The sequence below is a fragment of the Dendropsophus ebraccatus genome, chromosome 12, assembly GCF_027789765.1.
Source record: "Dendropsophus ebraccatus isolate aDenEbr1 chromosome 12, aDenEbr1.pat, whole genome shotgun sequence".
NCBI classification, from domain to species: domain Eukaryota; kingdom Metazoa; phylum Chordata; class Amphibia; order Anura; family Hylidae; genus Dendropsophus; species Dendropsophus ebraccatus.
The window spans coordinates 71,560,756-71,581,907 of NC_091465.1; the positions used below are offsets into that span (position 1 = coordinate 71,560,756).

The 21,152-nt window shown below is 40.5% G+C and overlaps 1 protein-coding gene across 1 annotated transcript in view; it reads left to right on the plus strand.

Moving 5' to 3' along the window:
• SYT3 (synaptotagmin 3) overlaps positions 1-21,152 on the plus strand; it is an 85,439-nt gene that overhangs the window by 35,547 nt on the left and 28,740 nt on the right. The window contains exons 3-4 of the mRNA XM_069947649.1: positions 1,651-2,023; positions 14,601-15,150. Coding sequence (XP_069803750.1) covers positions 1,651-2,023; positions 14,601-15,150 — 923 coding nt within the window. The remainder of the gene's footprint in view (positions 1-1,650; positions 2,024-14,600; positions 15,151-21,152) is intronic.

The following is a 21,152-nucleotide window of genomic DNA, read 5'->3' on the forward strand; positions in this document are numbered from 1 at the left end:
TGTATAATGCACCACACACTTCCGGGAACACAGGCGGGGGTGGTGGGTCACGGGAAGGGGGCGATTCACAGACATAACATACATTACAAAGTTGTATAACTTTGTAATGTGTGTTATTCTGTAAATAATTTTTTACCTCCACACTACCCCTTTAAGGTTTTGCCAACAGCTGTTGAAGGTGTATGGCCACTTAAAGCCTGAAGTAGAGTTGAGAAAACTTCATGCATGCTCATGGTTCATTAATTATAGGTGGTTGCTGAAGTTGGATACAGCCCTAGGGAGTCCTTGAAAACATGGATACAGCCTATGGCCTAAGGCTGTTTCCGTGTTTTCCAGTGCTCCCATCCAGCTTCAGCAGCCACGGGTAATCAAATGGCACACACTCACGTTTGGATGAACTCGAATGTGCTCAAAGTTTGCTCAAATCGAGCGTGGACGTGTTTTCGGTAGGATAAGATCCTTTTTGTATTCTCTACTGGGGTACGTGAGAAGTTCAGGAGCTCCTGGTAAAACAGGCTTTAATATTCCATTCACATAAAGACAATAGTTTTCAGCCGGGAGACTCAGCGCTCTGTTTGAAGAATGACTTTTAAATGAAAAGTAATGATAGATTTTTATGAGCTTCATAAATGTTAATATTGACTCAAGATGAGAAGAATTTACATTTTCGCTGTACTGTTATTCCTTTGTTTTATTTATATAGTAGTTTTGCTTTCCGATAGCGTCGCTTCATCTCAAAGGAGGCCGTCAGCTAGTGATATAGGGCCGTGCATTGTCTTCAGTGTGGTAATGGAGGACTGCCGAGCCAACCAATCAAGGACAAGCAAGGGGCCTGTGAAAAAGACCACAATGAGTCCTTCTTGGTGTCACTACAGATAGAATTTTGTTTGAACCATTCATTATATAGTTGTAGATTGTATGTAAATTATCCAAGTGATCCAGTATAAGTAATGTGAGACTTTTGGATTCAATATCTATGTATAGATGTTCCATATTCAAGAAGGGTTCCACCTTTTGAAGCCAAGGGGTAACCTAATAACTGCTGGACTTCAAAGCAAATTCTGTGACTGATCCCCCATCAATGAAGCCCGGCTTATAGTACCATCCTTATATAGGGCCAAGGGACTTTTTGGGCCCTCTTTAGACAACATGGTACCCATTGTAGTTACTTCCCTGTTTTAAAGGATCACAACCCATATAACACATAGTATCTGACTCTTTACTGGCTCATTAATTGCAATTTGTAGTCAGATTTATGTGATGTGTTCACACACAGCAACAGAGAGACTTGGCTAAGTTAAATGCAGCTGGAAGCCTTGGAATGAGATTTGTACTATGTGATTTGTGGCACGATCAATAAAGCTTGTTCACTAGGATGAGGAACTTCATGCCAAATGTATTGGAAGCAGAATAGCTTGATGTACGCTACCACAAGGAGTCATGTTCTAGCTGCTATAGGTGTGAATTAGATTACATGAATAATATTTCAATTTATAACTTACTAGCTCTCCAAACAATACATTTTGTATAACGGACCACAAGGTTTACTACGTCACATATGAGATGCTGTAATGTCCAAGACCATTATATATCTGATAGAAACAATTGATGTACATGATCCTGCTAACACCTATTAACCTTCTCTTCTAGATGTCTCTGTCAGTCTTCTATCGGTCATTGTCACCTTTTGCGGAATAGTTTTGCTTGGAGTCTTGCTCTTTGTCTCTTGGAAGCTATGTTGGATTCCATGGAGGGACAAAGGTTCAACCCAGAAGAAGGATCATGGACACCATGGCCACCTCCACCATGCCCACTATGGAGACTTATTGGTGGATCGCGTAGAGCTTGGACAGGAGATGCCGGAGCGTTCTTATTTAGACATGGACTCTTATCCAGAAGCCAACATTAAAATAAGTCAGACATCTCCTGACATACCAGTTGACAGCCAAGGTGTGGCCAAGGAATCTCAGATGCCTTATGCACAGTCACACCAGCAAGTGGCTAATATTGCTCCGACTACCAGGTAAGAATTCTACTACATTTTCCAAGGGGCTTTGCACTTTGGAAGATTGACAAATTTGTCTTATGAATAGTCCTTAGAACCCCCATAGGCTTTATACTTCACATCGTATGGTATATGAGACATTGTTTTCTTCACCAGCAAATAATGTGACTAGCAGGGAGTCTACATACAAACAGAGTTCCTTGTCACTAGTTGAGCTGCAAATGTCTAGTAAACTAAGTAGCCCAAACATCCATGCTATCAATGGGGCTCAATGTAATTCACATGCTCCACATAGGCAATCAAACATCAGTAAAAGGAAGTAACATGGCACTCACCAAAACTATAAAAAAAAAATGTTTATAACATGTGAACAGCATCATCAGGTGGTGGCAAGTGAACGGGCAACAGCTGTTTTACACATGACTAGCGTGCTTTTACTTGTCCACGCCTGAGGACCCCTGTTCATATGTAATAAACATTTTGGATTTTTTATATAGTTGTTGAGTACCACATTACTTCCGTCTACTTTTTGATTGACTAGCAAGGAGTATCTCCATAGTATAGCATGCATTCAATAATTGTTATTTTTATGGCTATTCAGCCTTAGAGACCTGTTGTGAACATACTCACTGCTCCTTGTTCCCAAATTAGTGTATTCCTGTGCAGTCTCTAATGACTAATGATTACTAGAGTGCTGCAGGGTTCTCCTTCGAGACCTCTAGAGAACACTAAAAAGTCACTAGAGGCTGCACAGAAAGATGCCAGTCCAGGCCTGGCCTCTATATTAACAACACCTCTCAAGAGGAACACGTACTCCTGTCATTTTGACAGGCATTCCTGCTCCTCTACAGTAGCTATGCATCACTGTCTACTGTATACACTGAACAAAAAGTATATAGCAGATACCTCTTGCTCAGTACATAGTTTCCATGGCACATAGAGCACCATGGAAACTATGTTGAGAGCAGGGAGTCTTGTCATTTTGACAGGGGTCCCTGTTCTTATACAGAAGACAACCATATGCTTTGCACTGCTTTTTACCGTATTTCCCTCTAAGTAGCAATTTTATCCCTACATTCTTTTGGACAAGCACTTTGTACTTAACCCAAATCTTTAATTGTAAATGTATTATTTATATACTGTACACTGTACATTTTCCTAATTTAGTTTACCCCTCTTATCTGAAATCCTTTCATGTTTGTGTTAGCCATCCACTCTTCCAATTTCTTTTCATCTGGTTTGGGTTACGCTACCTCTTCCAGTGTAGAATTCCTCTCTGCACACCGCCTCTTGTTTTCTTAGTAGGTCTTTGACTGCTCTCTCACTTTGGCACTGTTTAAAGTTTACCGCACACATATAAAATGAAATGTACAGCACTTTTATTACTAGACCTCTGGGAGACTTTTGAAAGTCTCTCTTAATTTGAAGAGTTTCATTGACTTCTCTGGCATAAAGCGCTAGATGTAATTCCACGACTGGATAATTATCTGTCCACTGGCTGCTTCTTATTAATTTTCATTAGCCTTGTTCGTCTCCTGAAAATAATGTTAACTTTTGTTGCACAGTGTGTTTTCATAAAATATTAACTTCTCCTAAGGAAGACTACATCTTATATAATTATACACGTAAGCGCACTGAGCTGGATGCACAGAGACTATTATTACAGGCATGTGGCTGGCTGATAGACTGACGTTCACTATTCAGTCAATGCACTTGAGATGCCATTAACGAATCAATCAAAGCCTGTTATTATATTAAAGATTGTATCAGTGAGATCCTTGATATTGGACCACCACTGATTTCCACAATGGATGGGCTCCAATACTTGAAATCTGGCACAATGTTCTCAATGGACTATTATGAAAAGGGTTGTTCGACTGTAATATTACTCCATTAGGTTACAATATAACCATTTTCATTTCCAATTATTTTTAGAAAATGCTTCTATTTAGATGTTTCCGTTTCATACTTATTATGGCTCCCCCGATGATTTTTTTATTTTCCTCTAAGAACGTCCGCCACAAAAGCTGTTTCTAGCGCACTCTTATTGGCTGCCGTCTTTATGTGTGACCATCTGAATCCCTTTAGTAAGAAGCAGAAACCCTAAACTTTATGTTTATTTCAAGGAAAAGACACATTAGCTCCTAAGTACACAATGGATTCAACATTCTTATGCCTCACAATCCGTCCATGTAAAAGGAGCAGCCATCAGAAGACGAACAAGAAAATGGTCGTTCACTGGCTGACTGATCCCTGTGTGATCTCCAGGAATGAGCACAGTCCAATTATGTCTATTGGATGTGTTGAACTCCATAACTTTTTTTAAGCAGATGGTCACTTTTACGTTGCAGGTTTTGGCACGGTTTTGGACCACAAAATGAGTAGAGACAAGCACAACTCGAGTACGCTTGAGTCTGTCTAAACCCGCAAGTCTCGGCATTTAAAGTTGGATGCAGCCCGAGTGAGTCCTGGAATATATGGATACAGACTATAGCTAGTAGCCTTAGGGCTGTATCCAACTTCCTTAACCGCTGGTAATCAACTGCTGAGACTTCCAGGTTCGGGCTCGAGGTTTGCTCATCTCTAATAATGAACTTACTATATCTTCTGGCTACTCTACACAGTTTCTACATGGAATCTTCATGAGGTTATGCATCAATAATTGACATGTCACTAAATAGATTACGAAATAGCTGAGGAGTGGTATTCCATGCGTACAAGTGTGAACATGCTCATAGCTTTTCTTCAGAAGGCGCAAATTTATGTAACTTTTTCCTCTGTAACTTTACCCTGCAACTCTCCCTAACTAGCTGAGTATATTTAGTATTAACCACTACATCCCCATCCCTGAACCCTATTGAGTGAAAATCTTCTGTGACCATGTCATGTTCAAATTGGCGACAGCTTTGATATCTGTACTGTAGCACCAATGAGCTATGCACGGGTGTGTCCATCACTTGACCAGGACAATTTGTGGGTAAATACTAAAAGTTCCCATATAGTTACATCAAGCAGACCATGACAGAAAATGTGAAAAAATTATATTAAAAATGTGTAACTTAATAGACTTTATTCTTTAAGAATGATCAACAGAGCCAGGATTTAGACATCATCAGATCCAGGGCACTGGAGACGTAATTTGCATTGAGACACAGTACAGTGATAGACTAAACAATGGGATTGAGATGCGCCCCATGAGTACTTAAAGGGTTTAAATATGCAAATCTGTAATATCATACATAATTAGTTTCATGTCAGTCAAATGAACACATACAAATAGGAACCCACATGGGGTTACAACGTGCTACAGATAAAAGCCAATTGCAGAGTTTATATTGAAGCGGATACAGATCCCATAGGTGACGTGTGGTTGGGAATGACATTGGAAGCTGAAAGCCTGTCCCACAGATAAATTACTGTAGTCTTGTAGTTTGCTCTCAGAGATGTAGTTATTTCAGAACGTTACTTTTAGTTTAAGGAGAATTCCCACAAAATTGAAAAAAGGCAGGGAGGGGGGTTCGGAAAAATTTTAAACACAGTAAACTTACCTATCCTCGTGCACTGCCACACCCGGGTGCTGTTGACAGCCGCAGGTGTTCTGCAGCTCTTTTAGCTGCAACGTCACATACCTGGATGAGTGATTGCTCGCTCAACCAATCAGTGACTGGGGTGGGACTCCGCCCAAGTCACTAACTGGCTGAGCAGGCAATTGTTCAGCCGGACTGTAACTTTGCAGCAGGAAGAGCTGATATACCTGGATTCCAGCTGAAGATGACGGGCACAATGGAGGACACTTAAGTTTATTTGTTTATTATTTTCTCACACCCCCTGCCTGACGTTTTTCAATTTCATGGGACTTCCTCTTTAACTATTTCTAGTTCCCAGAGCATGCATTTATCCATATACCCCCAAATACTCAAACTATCCAATATATTATTGTCTATTTTTCATTCTACATGCATTTTATGGCATCCATCAAATTCAAATAGCTTAATGGCTTGAAAATTGACAATTGCCTTTGTTTTTAATCAATTCAAGGTTGTCAAGCCCACAGTTCTTATGAAGAAGACACTAAGCAGCAGCATTGGGACTGGGGCTCCTTAGGCTCACCAGCGGAAACAGTTCTGTGCGCACATAGGATATGTCATGTCCAAAAGGGTTTGACTACTAGTAAACTTTGGTGGCTCTGTTGTGTGCCTTAGAAGCCCATTATTCTGGTATGACATTGACCCTTTAACGGATCCCCTAATACTGTGGTTGACTTGTCCAACTCTGGTAAACTGTAGCAAATTTAGCTATGAACCCAACCAGATCATGTCTCAATGGGTTTGCTCAGAAAGGGTTTCACACTTTTCCATAGGCTATGTCTAATTTTGCAGCTCAGCTCTATTCACTTGAAAAAATATACGGTGCAATTCCAGGCAAAGCCCATTAATTATTTTACCTAATTTTGAAAGGTACCCATGTGTCCATAATTTCATGGCATCTCTAAAATGGCTAGCTCGGTAGAATGGCATGGGTGACTCAGTTGTCTTCCTTACCTGGGTAGTCTTGCACTAAATTTAATCTTACATAAGAGTTTGTTCATTTTCATATAAAAATATAACTGCCCAGTGAAAAACAATAGGACTATCACCAGTGGAACAAGGGGTACAATATAGAGATGAGCGAACCGAACGTTCGGCATTTGATTAGCTGGGGCTGCTGAACTTGGATAAAGCTCTAAGGTTGTCTGGAAAACATGGATACAGCCAATTACTATATCCATGATTTCCACATAGCCTTAGGGCTTTATCCAAGTTCAGCAGCCACCGCTAATCAAATGCTGAAAGTTCGGGTTCGGATCAACTCGAGCATGCTCCAGGTTCGCTCATCTCTAGTACAATACAAACCACAAGTGACCAGGGACATTACATAGAAGACAAAATAGGGTAAGCTAGACCTACAGTGTCATCTGTATCCTTCCGGTACAGCTGCATCCACACGTTTTATTGCTGTAAATATGTCATGTGACTAGTAGTGTTGAGTGGACTTGGCGATCTGTTTGGGTTTGGCAACGCTTTTCAAAACTTGAATGTTTGGCATTTGACTCCCAATGACTGGAGAAGTTGAGTGCCACCTTAGGCCTGCCTGGAAAACATACATACAGCTTATGGCTGAATCCATGTTTTCCAGGACTCCCTAGGGCGGCATATAACTTCTCCAGATGCCGAAATTCAAATGCTGAGTGTTTGGGTTTGGAGAATGTTGCCGAAACCAAACTGTTTAGCAAGTCTGCTCAACGCTAGTGACCAGCAGTCAACCCACCAGAAAAAATACATGGCTTTATGTATTTCAGGAAGTGGTCTGTCCTAACAACCCCCAGGGGTGGATTACCTTTACCATAGGCCCTGGGCTGTTCACCAAGCCTGGGCCCCCCACCCCACTGTAACTATGGTAGCACTAGCATGGTGTTCATAGTACAGGATAGATAATATCATGATGCCTTGATTGGTGCAAAATTGTGGCCAAAAAAGCAGTGATTTTTTTTGCACATCATGGCAGAAATGTAGCCAGGAGACATTACACAACATTACACAAGTCTTTTTGGGTGGCCATGGGGCCCCCCAGGAGATCAAGGCTCCGGGCTATCGTCTGAAAAGGACCTATTATAATCCGCTACTGCATGTATCAGACCCCTCCTCAAAGCTCACAGACCCCTCCTCTCTCTACCCAGATCTATCTTTATGCTGCGGTTGCTGCTATCCCTATGGAGTTGGGATATATAGTAGTTATGCACCTTCCCTGAGGTTTTGTTCACACAAAATACTGCCAAGAAAATGCTACAAAGATATGGTATGTGAAAACATAGCCTGAAGATTTCACATCTTCATTAAACACCTCAATTTTGAGGTTTACTTTTAATAAGAAAACGTATGACTGCGCATAGTGTTACCAACCCACTTTTGATTTAGCCAGGAGTCCAGCCAGGTGATTAGATTGATCTTATAAGGTTAACTGCAGTGATTAGACCCTCCATCTACCAGCAAAGCCAGAGGCAAGATTAGAAAATTATTTTAGTGTGATAATAGGAGTCAGCATGGCTAAAAACCCATGCATGTCACCTTAGCTAAAATAGAAGGCATACATAAGGACCTAACATTATTCTCTAATAATGGAGGGCTTCTTTAGGTCCTTTATTGTCATTTACAATGCATGGTTGGTACATTTTGTGATGTCTGTTCCTGGTACTTCGACCTGGATGGTACTCAACCAAAGAAAGTTGCTATACCAAACACAGCCACTATAAAATGTATGGAACTGTGCCAAGTAAACAATGATGAGTCTTCAGCAGCTTCGATCAGCGTGGGGTGCTGATAGGTCATCAGTATTATAGTCCTAGTATATCACTTTTACTACAGTGGTGTTCTTTTTAATTAGAAAACAATCCGATTAGCAACACACTCCACTACGACGCGTTCATTCCAAGCCGTGAATACTGCCAGCAAGTAGATACAAATGTCTTTTATTACATTTTCTGTTGACAGGCAGTCAAGTCTTCATTTCTGCAAGAACATAATGAGCTGAAATATTAATAGTCATTTTGGGACAAATGCTTGATACATCCAGCTTAGGAAGAAAACAAATAAGATCAGGAAACTCTTACTGTTTAAATATCATAAGAGTATCGTCGAAAAGTTGTACGCCTAGTTATGGAACACACATTCAGGATTTTATGATCTTTCCAGTTTTTCAAAATCTTATGAGCCTTAAGGGTATTCCCATGTCTTAATATGGGTTAATTGGTAGAACGGGGTAACCCAAAAATCTTCTGAAATAGTAAGTTCTGCCAATGTCTTGCATAGAGTTAACTGATATCCTAAAAAATAGGTTCTTCTAGTATCCATTATGATCGGATTCCAGCAATGTCATGAACAAAGTGGTTTTATTAGTGTCCTAAAGAAGTAGGTTCTACCAATGTCCGAAATGAGAATTTTCCTCTAGTGTGCTAAGCAAGTAAGTTCCCCCAAATTTCTTGAATGAGTGTCAATATCACCAGTGTCCTGAACAACTTGGTTCTACCAAGGTCTTAAATAGAAAGTTTCTTTTAATGTCCAAAAATGGTAAGTGCCATTCATTTCTTTAAACAATTTCCGACAAGTGTCTTGAATTTCCCATTCCAGTGTCTTGAATGAGTGGGTCCTACCAATGTCCAGTTGATTCCACCAACCTCCTAAGTATGTTCCTTTAAAAGCCTTAGTAATTTCAACTAATATCCTGAACACATAATTTCCCCCAATATTCTGAATGACTAGGTGCCACCAATGTCTTAGTATAGTAACATCATCAATGAGTAATTTTCACTAATATTGTGAGACTAGTAGGTATTTCCAATGTCCTGAATAAGTAGGTAATAGAGATGAGCGAACCATGTTCGGGTTCGAGTCCATCCAAACCCAAACTTTCGTCATTTGATTAGCTGGGGCTGCTGAACTTGGATAAAGCTCTAAGGTTGTCTGGAAAACATGGATACAGCCAATGACTATATCCATGTTTTCCACATAGCCTTAGGGCTTTATCCAAGTTCAGCAGCCACCGCTAATCAAATGCCGAAAGTTCGGGTTCGGATGGACTCGAGCATGCTCCAGGTTCGCTCAACTCTAGTAGGTAACACAAATGTCCTAAACAGGTACTGTAGGTTGCACCAGGGTCTTAAATGACCATGTTCTCCCAATGTACCGAATGAGTAACTTTCACAAATATCGAGACCAAGTAGATTCCCCATTGACCTGAATGAGTAACTTTCACAAATATCGAGACCAAGTAGATTCCCCATTGACCTGAATGAGACAATGTTTTAAGCAAGTAGTATATATAAAGGTGTTAAATAAGTAGGTTTCCCAATTCCTCAATGAGTAATATGTCCTGAACGGGGTATGGTCAAATGTTTGTTTTAACTGGAATAACAATCTTACTTAAATGGCCACCTATAAAACAATTTTACACGCACAAGGTCCCATTGGCATTGGTTCCTAGATTTTGAATGTGTTCACTAAATACGTCAGTGGATGCTAGAGAGAGTATCTATTTGAATGTAGTTTATACCTTCTTATGCCACCACTTCTTCTATATATATTACACAACCACAAATGTTTACAAATGTAACCCAGAAACTAGATCCTTGGCCTCAGAATCAGGAACACGCCCAAAGCCAGACCATGTTTGTTGAACCAAGCTAAGGGCTCTATTCCACCGGACGATTATCGTTCAGATTATCGTTAAATCGTTCGAATCTAAACGATAATCGTTCGGTTGAAATGCAGTTAACGAATAACGACTGAACGAGAAATCGTTGATCGCTTTATAAGACCTGGACCTATTTTTATCGCTGCTCGTTCACAAAACGTTCGCAAATCGTTCGCATTGAATAAGACATCGTTCGGTTGTTTGCAATAGATACGAACGCAATAGCGAATAAATAGCGAAGAAAAAACTATCGCAATTACGATCATAAGTAACGATTATCGTTCCATGGAAATGAGTGAACGTTTAAGGGCCCTATTCCACCGGACGATTATCGTTTGCATAATCGTTAACGACTAACGATCTCAAACGACCGCTATTGCGAAAGACCTGAAGACGTTCACTCATTTCCATGAAACGATAATCGTTACTTATGATCGTAATTGTGATCGTTTTTTCTTCGCTATTTATTCGCCATTGCGTTCGTATCTATTGCGAACGACCGAACGACGTCTTATTCAGTGCGAACATTTTGCGAATGAGCAACGATAAAAATAGGTCCAGGTCTTATAAAGCGATCAACGATTTCTCGTTCGGTCGTTAATCGTTAACTGCATTTCAACCGAACGATTATCGTTTAGATTCGATCGATTTAACGATAATCTGAACAATAATCGTCCGGTGGAATAGGGCCCTTTCGCAAAAGCGGTCGTTTGAGATCGTTAATCGTTAACGATTATGCAAACGATAATCGTCCGGTGGAATAGGGCCCTAAGTCAACTAGTGATATAAAATAGGGATGGTCCGAACCTTCGTACGAACCCGAAACTCGGACCATCCTTTATATAGAATCTTTGCGGGACTTAAAGGAAAAGTCTGGAGAAAATTTTTATTTAAGTATTGTATTGCCCCCCAAAAGTTATACAAATCGCCAATATACACTTATGGGAAATGCACATAAAGTGCCTTTTTCCCTGCACTTACTACTGCATCAAGGCTTCACTTTCTGGATAAAATGGTAATGTCACGAACCCGACTCCCAGAGCTGTGCAGGCTGTGGCTGCTGGAGAGGATGATGGCAGGGGATGCTCAGGGTCCCTCCAGTGCCCTGTGTCCCTCAGTGTCCCCCTGCCATCATCCTCTCCAGCAGCCACAGCCCGCACAGCTCTGGGAGTCGGGTCGTAACATCACCATGTTATCCAGGAAGTGACATCACCATGTTATCCAGGAAGTGACATCACCATGTTATCCAGGAAGTGACATCACCATGTTATCCAGGAAGTGACGCCTTGATGCAGTAGTAAGTGCAGGAAAAAAAGCACTTTATAAGCATTTCCCATAACACATGTATATTGGTGATTTGTATAACTTTTGGGGGGCAATACAAAATTTTAATAAAAATTCTCGCTGGACTTCTTTAAAAGCATTGCTGATTGAACTTCTCAGTTCAAAAAAAAAAAAAAACATGTAGTCACTGGTAAACTATTTTGGGTCCATTGAATGCTGTGGTGAACGTTGTATACTATTCTGCTGGTATGCAATTCAAGATAACACTCCCTTGGGCTGCATCCAAACACCGCTAATCAAATGCTGCATGCAGGTTCCGATGGATCCAAGCACGCTCATCTCTAGCCATGAGCAACCAAAAACCTTTATTCTTTTATTCTTATATGTAAAGTAAAAAAAATATATATATTATCCAACAATTGTAACCTTTTCTAACAAAAAACATTCATATTTTATTATCGAACGGGAAACAATTTCTTGCAGACACCGCCTTTCACGCTGCGCATATAAACGTGCAATTAAATTTCTCCTTTACTAAATCAAGCACTTGTTAGCTATTCAAAAAATGCAATAAATCAATTTTCATTTTTAGCCCTGGTGGATTTTGCTCCATAAAATTTACATAGATAAAAACAAGCGGTGGAATCTGAACAAATTACCTCTGAACTATTCCCAAATCTCTCCCTGTGAGATGCGAATTGCCTGCAATTAAATAATAAATGGCAGCCGTATTGTTTGTTATTATTAGCGTTCCGGGGGTCCGTGCACCACAGGTATGAGTCACGTTTAACATGGTAAGGCAGCAAACCGATGCTGGCCTTTTATCTGACAGTCTGGTATTGAGCCGTGGAGTTCTTCCTCTGAGATTTTCCCACTTATCTGTCACTGTGAGGGGAGATGCTGTCAGGACGGATTAGTTCAGATCACAGCTGTCACCTGCGCTTATCGGCCCCCGCTGCCTGGTCTGGGAATCTTAGGTTAAAATTGAGTTGAGGTGCAGACACCAGGCACTCGGTGATCAAAAAATAACACGGCTCCGTATTGATCTTTTTTTCTAATTATATACCAAAAATTCCAGTACTCTCCCTATTACGGTATGGATTAAGAAAATATAATTTACGCATAAAGGGGCAAACCCTTTTAGAGATCAAGGGGCCCCACTACTATTGTACATGTACATCATAAGTCTCGTTCAGATTCATAGAGCACCTGCAGAAATGTCTGCCACCGATTTTCTGCGTCCAATAAAGTCTGTATCATTTGTATTATTTGTATTTGTAGGTTAAGGTCCCCATACACTTAATACTTCTGTCAGCCAAACCCGACGCTTGTGTATCGAGACTCTAATGACAGATAATGTTAGTGGAGATAGGTATCGGGCGTGATGGGAAATCGTTGCCTGCCGCCTTTGTCCTCAAAAAGATAGTCTATGTTCACTATGTTCACACGCCATCTTTTCCGTTTGGTGGCCATCCTAAAAGGGAGCCATAGGGAGACCGGGGGACATGGATTCAGCCTATGGCTTATGGCTGTATCCATGTTTTTCAGGACTCCCTAGGGCTGCATCCCTCTTCTTTGCCACCAGAAATCAAATGGTGAACGACTGGAGCATATCAAGTTGCACTCATCATGGGTCTCCAAACTGCGGCCCTCCAGCTAATGCAAAACCACAATTCCCATAATGCATAGACAGCTAAAGCTTTGGATTTGGCTCTCCAGGCATGATGGGAAATGTAGTATTGCAACAACTGGAGGGCCGCAGTTTGGAGACCCATGCATCATTAAAATAACATTTGCAAACCACAGGGCTATTGACCATTTTCTATAATAAGTAGACTCCTCCTCTCATGGCTAGACACTGATTCACATCTGTAATGATACAGTATACAAATGTATGATTAGCTATGAACCTAATTGTCTCCGGCAACAGCCGACACATTGATGTCTCAATGAAGGACACGTCACCCATGTGACCAGAGATAGGCTATTACAGTCACATGATCATGGACCAAACGTCATTGCCCTGACCTGAATTTTCAAGGTGAGGATTTTAGTATGTAGCATTTTTTTTTTGAGCATATGAAAAAGATTAAACATATTTGCTGGAAAACACTCATAGTATTAAATGGGTATTCCCATCTCAATTTATATAGTTATACCTATAGGACTTACATTCATTTAGTAAACCCGCCTTCTTCTCCCGATATGCTCTTTCCCTCCCATTGTTTACAGATCATTGCCAAGGTTACCAACCACCGCTCTGCTCTATAAGCAGTGGTCTGGCTGGTGTGTACATACAAATAGTATATATATTACAGTGTATTTACACTATGTCTTATACAAATAAATTATAGCTTCAGTATATACACAGCAGTCAGATTAATGCTTTTAGAGCAGAGCAGTCGTCGGTGACCTAACCAATGAGCTGTAAACAATAGGAGGGAAAAATGTCGGGAGAAGAAGGCAGGTTTACTAAATGTATGTTATTGCAAGAATACGAGTCATACAAGTATAACCCTTTCACGACCTGGGGTCATTGATTCCTCAAGGACATCAGCTTATGGGATCATAAGCTTCCAGGAAACCGGAAGCCCGAGGCTTCTGGTTTCCATGGCTACCATTGGGGCTCTACGAGAGTTGCGGCGGGTCCCCGGCTATCACTGATAGCTGGGACCCGCCGCGGATGACACAGGCGCAGCTCCTGCGCCTGTGTCATTCTTGATCGTAAATTAGCGTTGCTGCAGCATCAGGCATAGGCTGCAGCAACGTTAATTTACAGTGCGGCGGCGGGAGAGGCTTAACTATATAAGTTGAGATGGGAATACCCCTTTAAATTGTAAATATAACAAGATGATGAAATATATACTGTACATGATGGGTAGACCCTTTGATCTAATACATAATAGTTAATGATGAGATCAATCTTGCTGACCACTGGGGCCCCCAAAAATCACAAGAATGGAGGTCAATTGTTTTATGAGTGAATGGAGCGGTGGCCCACCATGCATTTTACCGTTCCATTCACAATCGGCCTAAGACATAGTAGTACAGAATAAGTAATATTTGCCATGTGTTTGACTTCTAGATACAACACACTGCCCAGGCCTATGACGCAGCAGTTGTCCAGTCCTGACTTTTCAGGTCACGTGGATGAAAAACCGGAGCAGGCCACCAGTATTGGTCAGATTAAACCAGAGTTATATAAGCAGCGGTCAGCCGATGCAGAGATGAAGAAGCAGGAGGCCACCAGCTGTGGACGTATTAGCTTCATCCTACGCTACGCCTACAACACAGAGCAACTGGTTGTAAAGATATTGAAGGCTCTAGACCTACCAGCAAAGGATGCCAATGGGTTTTCAGATCCGTATGTGAAGATGTATCTACTGCCTGACCGAAAGAAAAAGTTCCAGACTAAAGTTCACCGCAAGACTCTTAACCCGATCTTTAATGAGACATTCCATTTCAATGTGCCCTTCAATGAGCTCCAGAACCGAAAGTTACACTTCAGCATCTATGACTTTGACAGATTCTCCCGACACGACCTCATTGGACAGGTGGTGTTGGATAACTTGCTGGAATTCTCAAATCCTACAGAAGAAACCCCCATCTGGAGAGACATCTTGGAAGCCAGTTCCGTAAGTTTTTTAATAGGTGTCATGTGAGAATCGACTGTCGTATTATTTATAGGTCGTGAGCAACCATGACAACAGGGAAGGGAATTGTGTATAAAAAAAAAATTACATAAAATTAGGTCTGCTCTGCTACAACTATAGTATTATAGTATTTCTATATATCCTCTGTTATTATTTTATTTTTACATACTTTTTTGATAAAGGGATTCTCCAGTCCCACAAAATGTAAAAGCATAAAAAAGGTTATACTCACCCTTCCCAATTCTTCATTGCATCCATGCTAAAGGTCTTTTTTGACACTCGCTCATCCAATCACTAGTGATAGAGGTGACCCACCTCCACAAGAGATTGGCTCACTAGGCTTTACCTGCATGTCAAAGAAGGCAGGAAGTACGGCTAAGCTTGAACCGGGTAGAGTCATGGCGAAAGCAGCAGGTGATCTGGATGCTGCATGGGAATTTTGCTGTTCGTTTGCTCAGTTCCCCTTGGGATTGAAGGTGATCACTAAGAATCTACTTGATCCGTTTAACAAAAAGGGGTTGTTTAAAGTAGACAGTTCCTTTAAGTTAGATGTAGACAGTATTGGATAGAATATAGGAAATGAATGGTGTCATAAGTGAAGGGCGTCTGACGACTTATAAAAACCTTGTTTTTCACTTAAGGGCAAGTGTCCAGGAGGCGGGCTTATCTGTTGAGGTGCCATCCAGGGGGATTTGCATCCAGGCACAATCTGGAGACAAGGTTCTGCGCTGAAAGCCGAGCCCTGAATATCAGGCAGGGAGGAGGAGCGAGGAAGAATGTATCACTGTGGTATTACAATGCCTTATTGTGCAGGATTCAGAAAAATAGTCCCTGCCCTTCTACTTGATACAACACCTTATCCGTTGCTGTGTCTGGTACTACAGCTCATCCCACATTGAAGTGAATGAGGCAATACCAGGCATATTCAATGCTTCTGGATAAAATGTTGATCCCTTTTCTAACCCCAGACATTACTTAAAATATGATCCCAAGAGGTAAAACCTTAATATCTATGGGGTATTTCCACCTCAAGATGTTGTCCCTATAGAGAATGATTGAAGCATTAGGTCCTGCATGTGCAGTGTGCATCTTATATTATGTAGACATGGAATATAGAATAAGAATACCATATTACATTTCAATAGCATTGCAGGATTTTATGGTAAAAATATGGAACATGGCACTGATATGGCATTTACTATCAAAAACTACCAGACACAAACTAGTGAAAAGCTACTCTGGATATATGAGGCCCTCTAAGGCCCTATTCCACAGAACGATTATCGGCTGTATTTGGCCGATATCTGCCGTATTCGCCCGATATCGTCCCGTGGAATAGAAGGCAACAATCAGCCGATATCGTTCATGTTGGCTGATCGTTGCAGTCATTTGTGGCAGCAGACCGCCACTATCCCCTATGGGCTGCCCGGGCGGCGATCTCTATGACGCCCCTCAGGCAATATGTGGCCCCTCAGGTTATATGAGGCTGAAGATATATGAGGCCTCTCAGGCTATATGAGGCCCCTCAGGCTAGATGTGGCCCCTCAGACTTTATAAGGCTCCTATAGGGTGCCAGGTAGTTAGAATATAATACCTCTGCATCAAATATGTCCTTTCAAAAAATAATTGTTCCATCTATAGATGATCCTTGAGCTCTTTCAAAAGCAAAGCACAAAGATCTTGAGTGTCGGGGTAACCAATAATCTTATCTACCTTTATTAACTCCATCCTCTTGAGCGTCCGCAGTCTAATCAATTCTCTAATCAAAATAACCTTTATTGGAAGCCACAGCGATCTGTCATACTGGCGGCTGTGTACATGCATCCCGTGATCAGGCTACCGCTATGTGTAACTGCAGATGTGTACAACATATACCCTGCTGGAGAAGATATTGCTCAAAGCTAGGCAGTGCCCCGCTACAGAGAAAGGCTCAGCATCAAGGTAGTGTTGGCATTAAAAATGTTTATCCGGTTTCCTAAGAAAGCATATAGAGGTTTTTACTTTTGCATTTTATGGCAAAAAAAAAAAAAAATTGTGCCATGATCCATCAATAAAATAAAGGACTTTTCCTTTATCCTCTAGAAGCATTTCCAGTAGAGGTCAGTACTTCCTTAAAGGGGTTATCCCTCGAAATAAGGGGGGGCTGGAATAATATACACAGCTATTCTAACACTATCCATGTGAAAATAGCTGCTCTGCAATTTTCATAATTTTTAGCCTATTATTTCATATCTCTGTAGCTCTGGACTCTTTACTTTCTGTGGGCGTGGACCAGTGTGACCATGTGACCAGGAAACAGCTATACTTCTTAGGATTGCATGGCCCCTACTAACTCTCTAGTTATCATAGATCTCTTCTCCTGTATCCCTCCACTGAACTGTAAACAAAGTAGTCCCTCACTCGCAGCTCACTAAATACATAGTTCTCTGGTATCTAATTCTCCTAAATTATCCATATTTTGTTCTTTTTATTTGTTCTTCATATAGATCCTTCATGTTCTACTATAAGCATGTATAAAATAATACTACACACCTGTAAGAGGTATGATTTTTATAAATTTCTGTGTAGTACTATTTTTTTTATATTTTTATATCCAGGCTTATAGAAATGCATAAAGGAAGTATGTTCTCTCCTCTCGCCTACATGCCTATATGCCTTCAATAGCCATTGGACCAATGTTTCTTCACCAAACAGCTATCTCTCCAGATCCCTCCATACAGAGAAGCGTTTAGTATGTTATATATGGGTCTATTAGCCACTGCCAGACTGCTCTGAAGGTGGCCTATTTCCCCAAGACCAAAAGTATGTTAAAATCATACATTCCTATAGACTTGTTGGGTTCTGTTCATATTAGCGTTGGAGGCTCCATTACAGATGCATTGATGGACCTGATGGTAAGTCAATGGAATAGGTTAGGTTAGCAACAAGTGTTGAAGTATACTGTACATGACTTTGTACAATGTTATTGTGGATTAATGGATGTGCACATGTAGTGCATACATATTATTGTGTTACTGATAATTAGTGATGAACGAACTTCAGAAAATGCTGGGTATTCAACTGGAGAAGTCTGATGTCACCCTAGGGAGTCCTGGAAGACAGATATAGCCATAAGCCACAGGCTGTATCTATGTTTTCCTGAAAGCCCTAGGACAACATCCAATTTATTCAGATAGTGGGAACTGAATGCTGAGCGTTCGGGTTTGACCATGCGAGTTTATCTGCCCAGATGAGTGCACAAGACTTTGGAGCCGACTACCTGGAAGAATTAGCATGCACACGAGCCCTGGATCAGGGTTTGACTATTGCTATGTATTGACAGAGTATTAGAGCACATGCAAGAGCACAATTTTTCTTGGCTCCCCGACATATTGTACGATCGTAATACTGGCGCCTATGTATGGACCAGTGGGCGACCTCTTAGTCTCGGATATCTGGCTGCCGCAGGTGACATGAATGGCCACCTCAAGCTTTCCTATCATTCAGGACTGTAGTCAAGACCCTCCATCACTCTTAATTTCCCTCACGTCCTATGTGGAACACAGGGGCCCCTCCCCCGTAGTTGTTCCTCTTCCCTTACAACTTATTTGTGATGAAAAGCCCAGGGGGTTAGGGGATGTTGGATCCATCAAGATTCTATTGAATTTCTCTATTCTGAAATAATGTATCAATTATCTACGGGCAACTCAGCGGGAATAATTCTCTTACCGGGGATTTAATGATGTTCTTCCAGAGAAGATTTCATAACACTCCATGCAACAGTTTTGCTTTGAATTTATTCTGTTTTCTAATAGTTTTTTATTAGCAAACCCTACTGACGGAGGTAGGTACATCATGGACTCTAGCTATAGGATGTGGCTGTTTATAACTCCTAGGAACTCAACATGTCAGAAGACAATAGTCTATCTATCTATCTATCTATCTATCTATCTATCTATCTATCTATTATCTATCTATCTATCTATCTATCTATCTATCTATCTATCTATCTCCTATCTATCTATCTATCTATCTATCTATCTATCTATCTATCTATATCCTATGTATCTATCTATCTATCTATCTATCTATCTATCTATCTATCTATCTATCTATCTCCTATGTATCTATCTATCTATCTATCTATCTATCTATCTATCTATCTCCTATCTATCTATCTATCTATCTATCATCTATCTATCTATCTATCTATCTATCATCTATCTATCAATCTATCTATCTATCTATCTATCTATCTATCTATCTATCTATCCATCTCCTATCTATCTATCTATCTATCTATCTATCTATCTATCTATCTCCTATCTATCTATCTATCTATCTATCTATCTATCTATCTATCTATCATCTATCTATCTATCTATCTATCTATCTATCATCTATCTATCTATCTATCTATCTATCTATCTATCTATCATCTATCTATCTTCTATCTATCTATCTATCTATCTATCTATCTATCTATCTATCTATCTCCTATCTATCTATCTATCTATCTATCTATCTATCTATCTATCTATCTATCTATCAAGTATACACTACCAATACCTGGTCATAATTTGACAGTTACAGCAGGAGATCAGCTTTCATACTTACAGCTGATCCCCCATGGTGCCAGCGAACAGTGGGACATATTCTTATTCCGGCCATGCCATAAAAAGACGCATGTGACGGAATAAGGCCCATTAGTAACCACCGTGAAAAGGTGTATGGGCAGTCAATAAGAGGTTAAATAAATAAAATAAAAAGTAAAAAAAAAAAACATTAAAGGGGTAGTGCGACGCTCAGAAATTATTCACAGAATAACACACATTACAAAGTTATACAACTTTGGGCTGGATTCACACGCTGTAACTGTGCGGCTGTATTTTTTATGCGGCTGTAAATGTGCGGGTGAAACTACTGCCGTGGGAAAAAATAGACATGCGGCTCAAAACATACGGTCATTTACTTGGAAATCTGGTTCAACTAAAAATAACAAATAAAATGTTAAGAAAGTGATGCAAACACCTCTGGATGCATCTGGGAAAGCAGGGAAACAGTTTACATGAATTGCTATTACCGGGGTTTGCGATCCTCTGCAGTATAGCCGATGTCTCTCATGGTTAATATATTGAATTAATAAAACACATTTTCTGTCTAATAAAGTCCCTTTTATTGTTCAATAATTAAATGTAAACGATTCCATCATTTTGCAATTAAATATACTGTTAAAATAAATATATATATATAAATAAATGTATATTTATATATATATTTATTTTTTGACAGTATATTGAATTGCACAATGATGGATTCGTTAGAATTAAATTATTGAACAAAGAAACTGTATTTATTTAAACGAAAATGTGTTTTCTTAATTAAATATTAATTAGTACAGGAAGCTCTATAAGCCGGTAATTCATATTCCCGGCAATAGAGCATTCTGTACTAATCATCACTTTACTTTACTCAAAACATCAAATGTTTCTTCTAATTATGTTGTGACAATAACATTATTAGAAGAAACATTTAGAATTATATGTGCGCTCAGCTGATTGGCTGATCGGCTCAGCGCACATATAATGAGCCGGTCCGCAGTACAGTGACTTCATTGTGCTGCGGACCAGCGAAGAGGACACATCGGGGTGAGTATAGAGCTCTCCCCACCCCCTCCCCAGCACTGCACCCCTCCCAGCAAGGAAGGGGGGTCAGTTAACCCCTTCCTTGCTGGGATGGGTGCAGTCTGACATCAGTCTGGCCCCCAAGGGGTTAAGGGGGATGCAATACATCCTCCCTTAACCCCTTGGGGGCCAGACTGTAAGCAGCGATCTGTAAAGATGCTGCATACTGTAAGGAGCACAACACCGCTCACAATGATGGGTGTTGTGCTCCTGTTTGTGTTTTTTTTGTGTGTTTCTCCCTTTTTGTTTTTCAGATATCGGTATCCTGGGGATTACGTCGGATTCCATGGACTACGTCGATGACCAGCGGTTGTTCTTTGA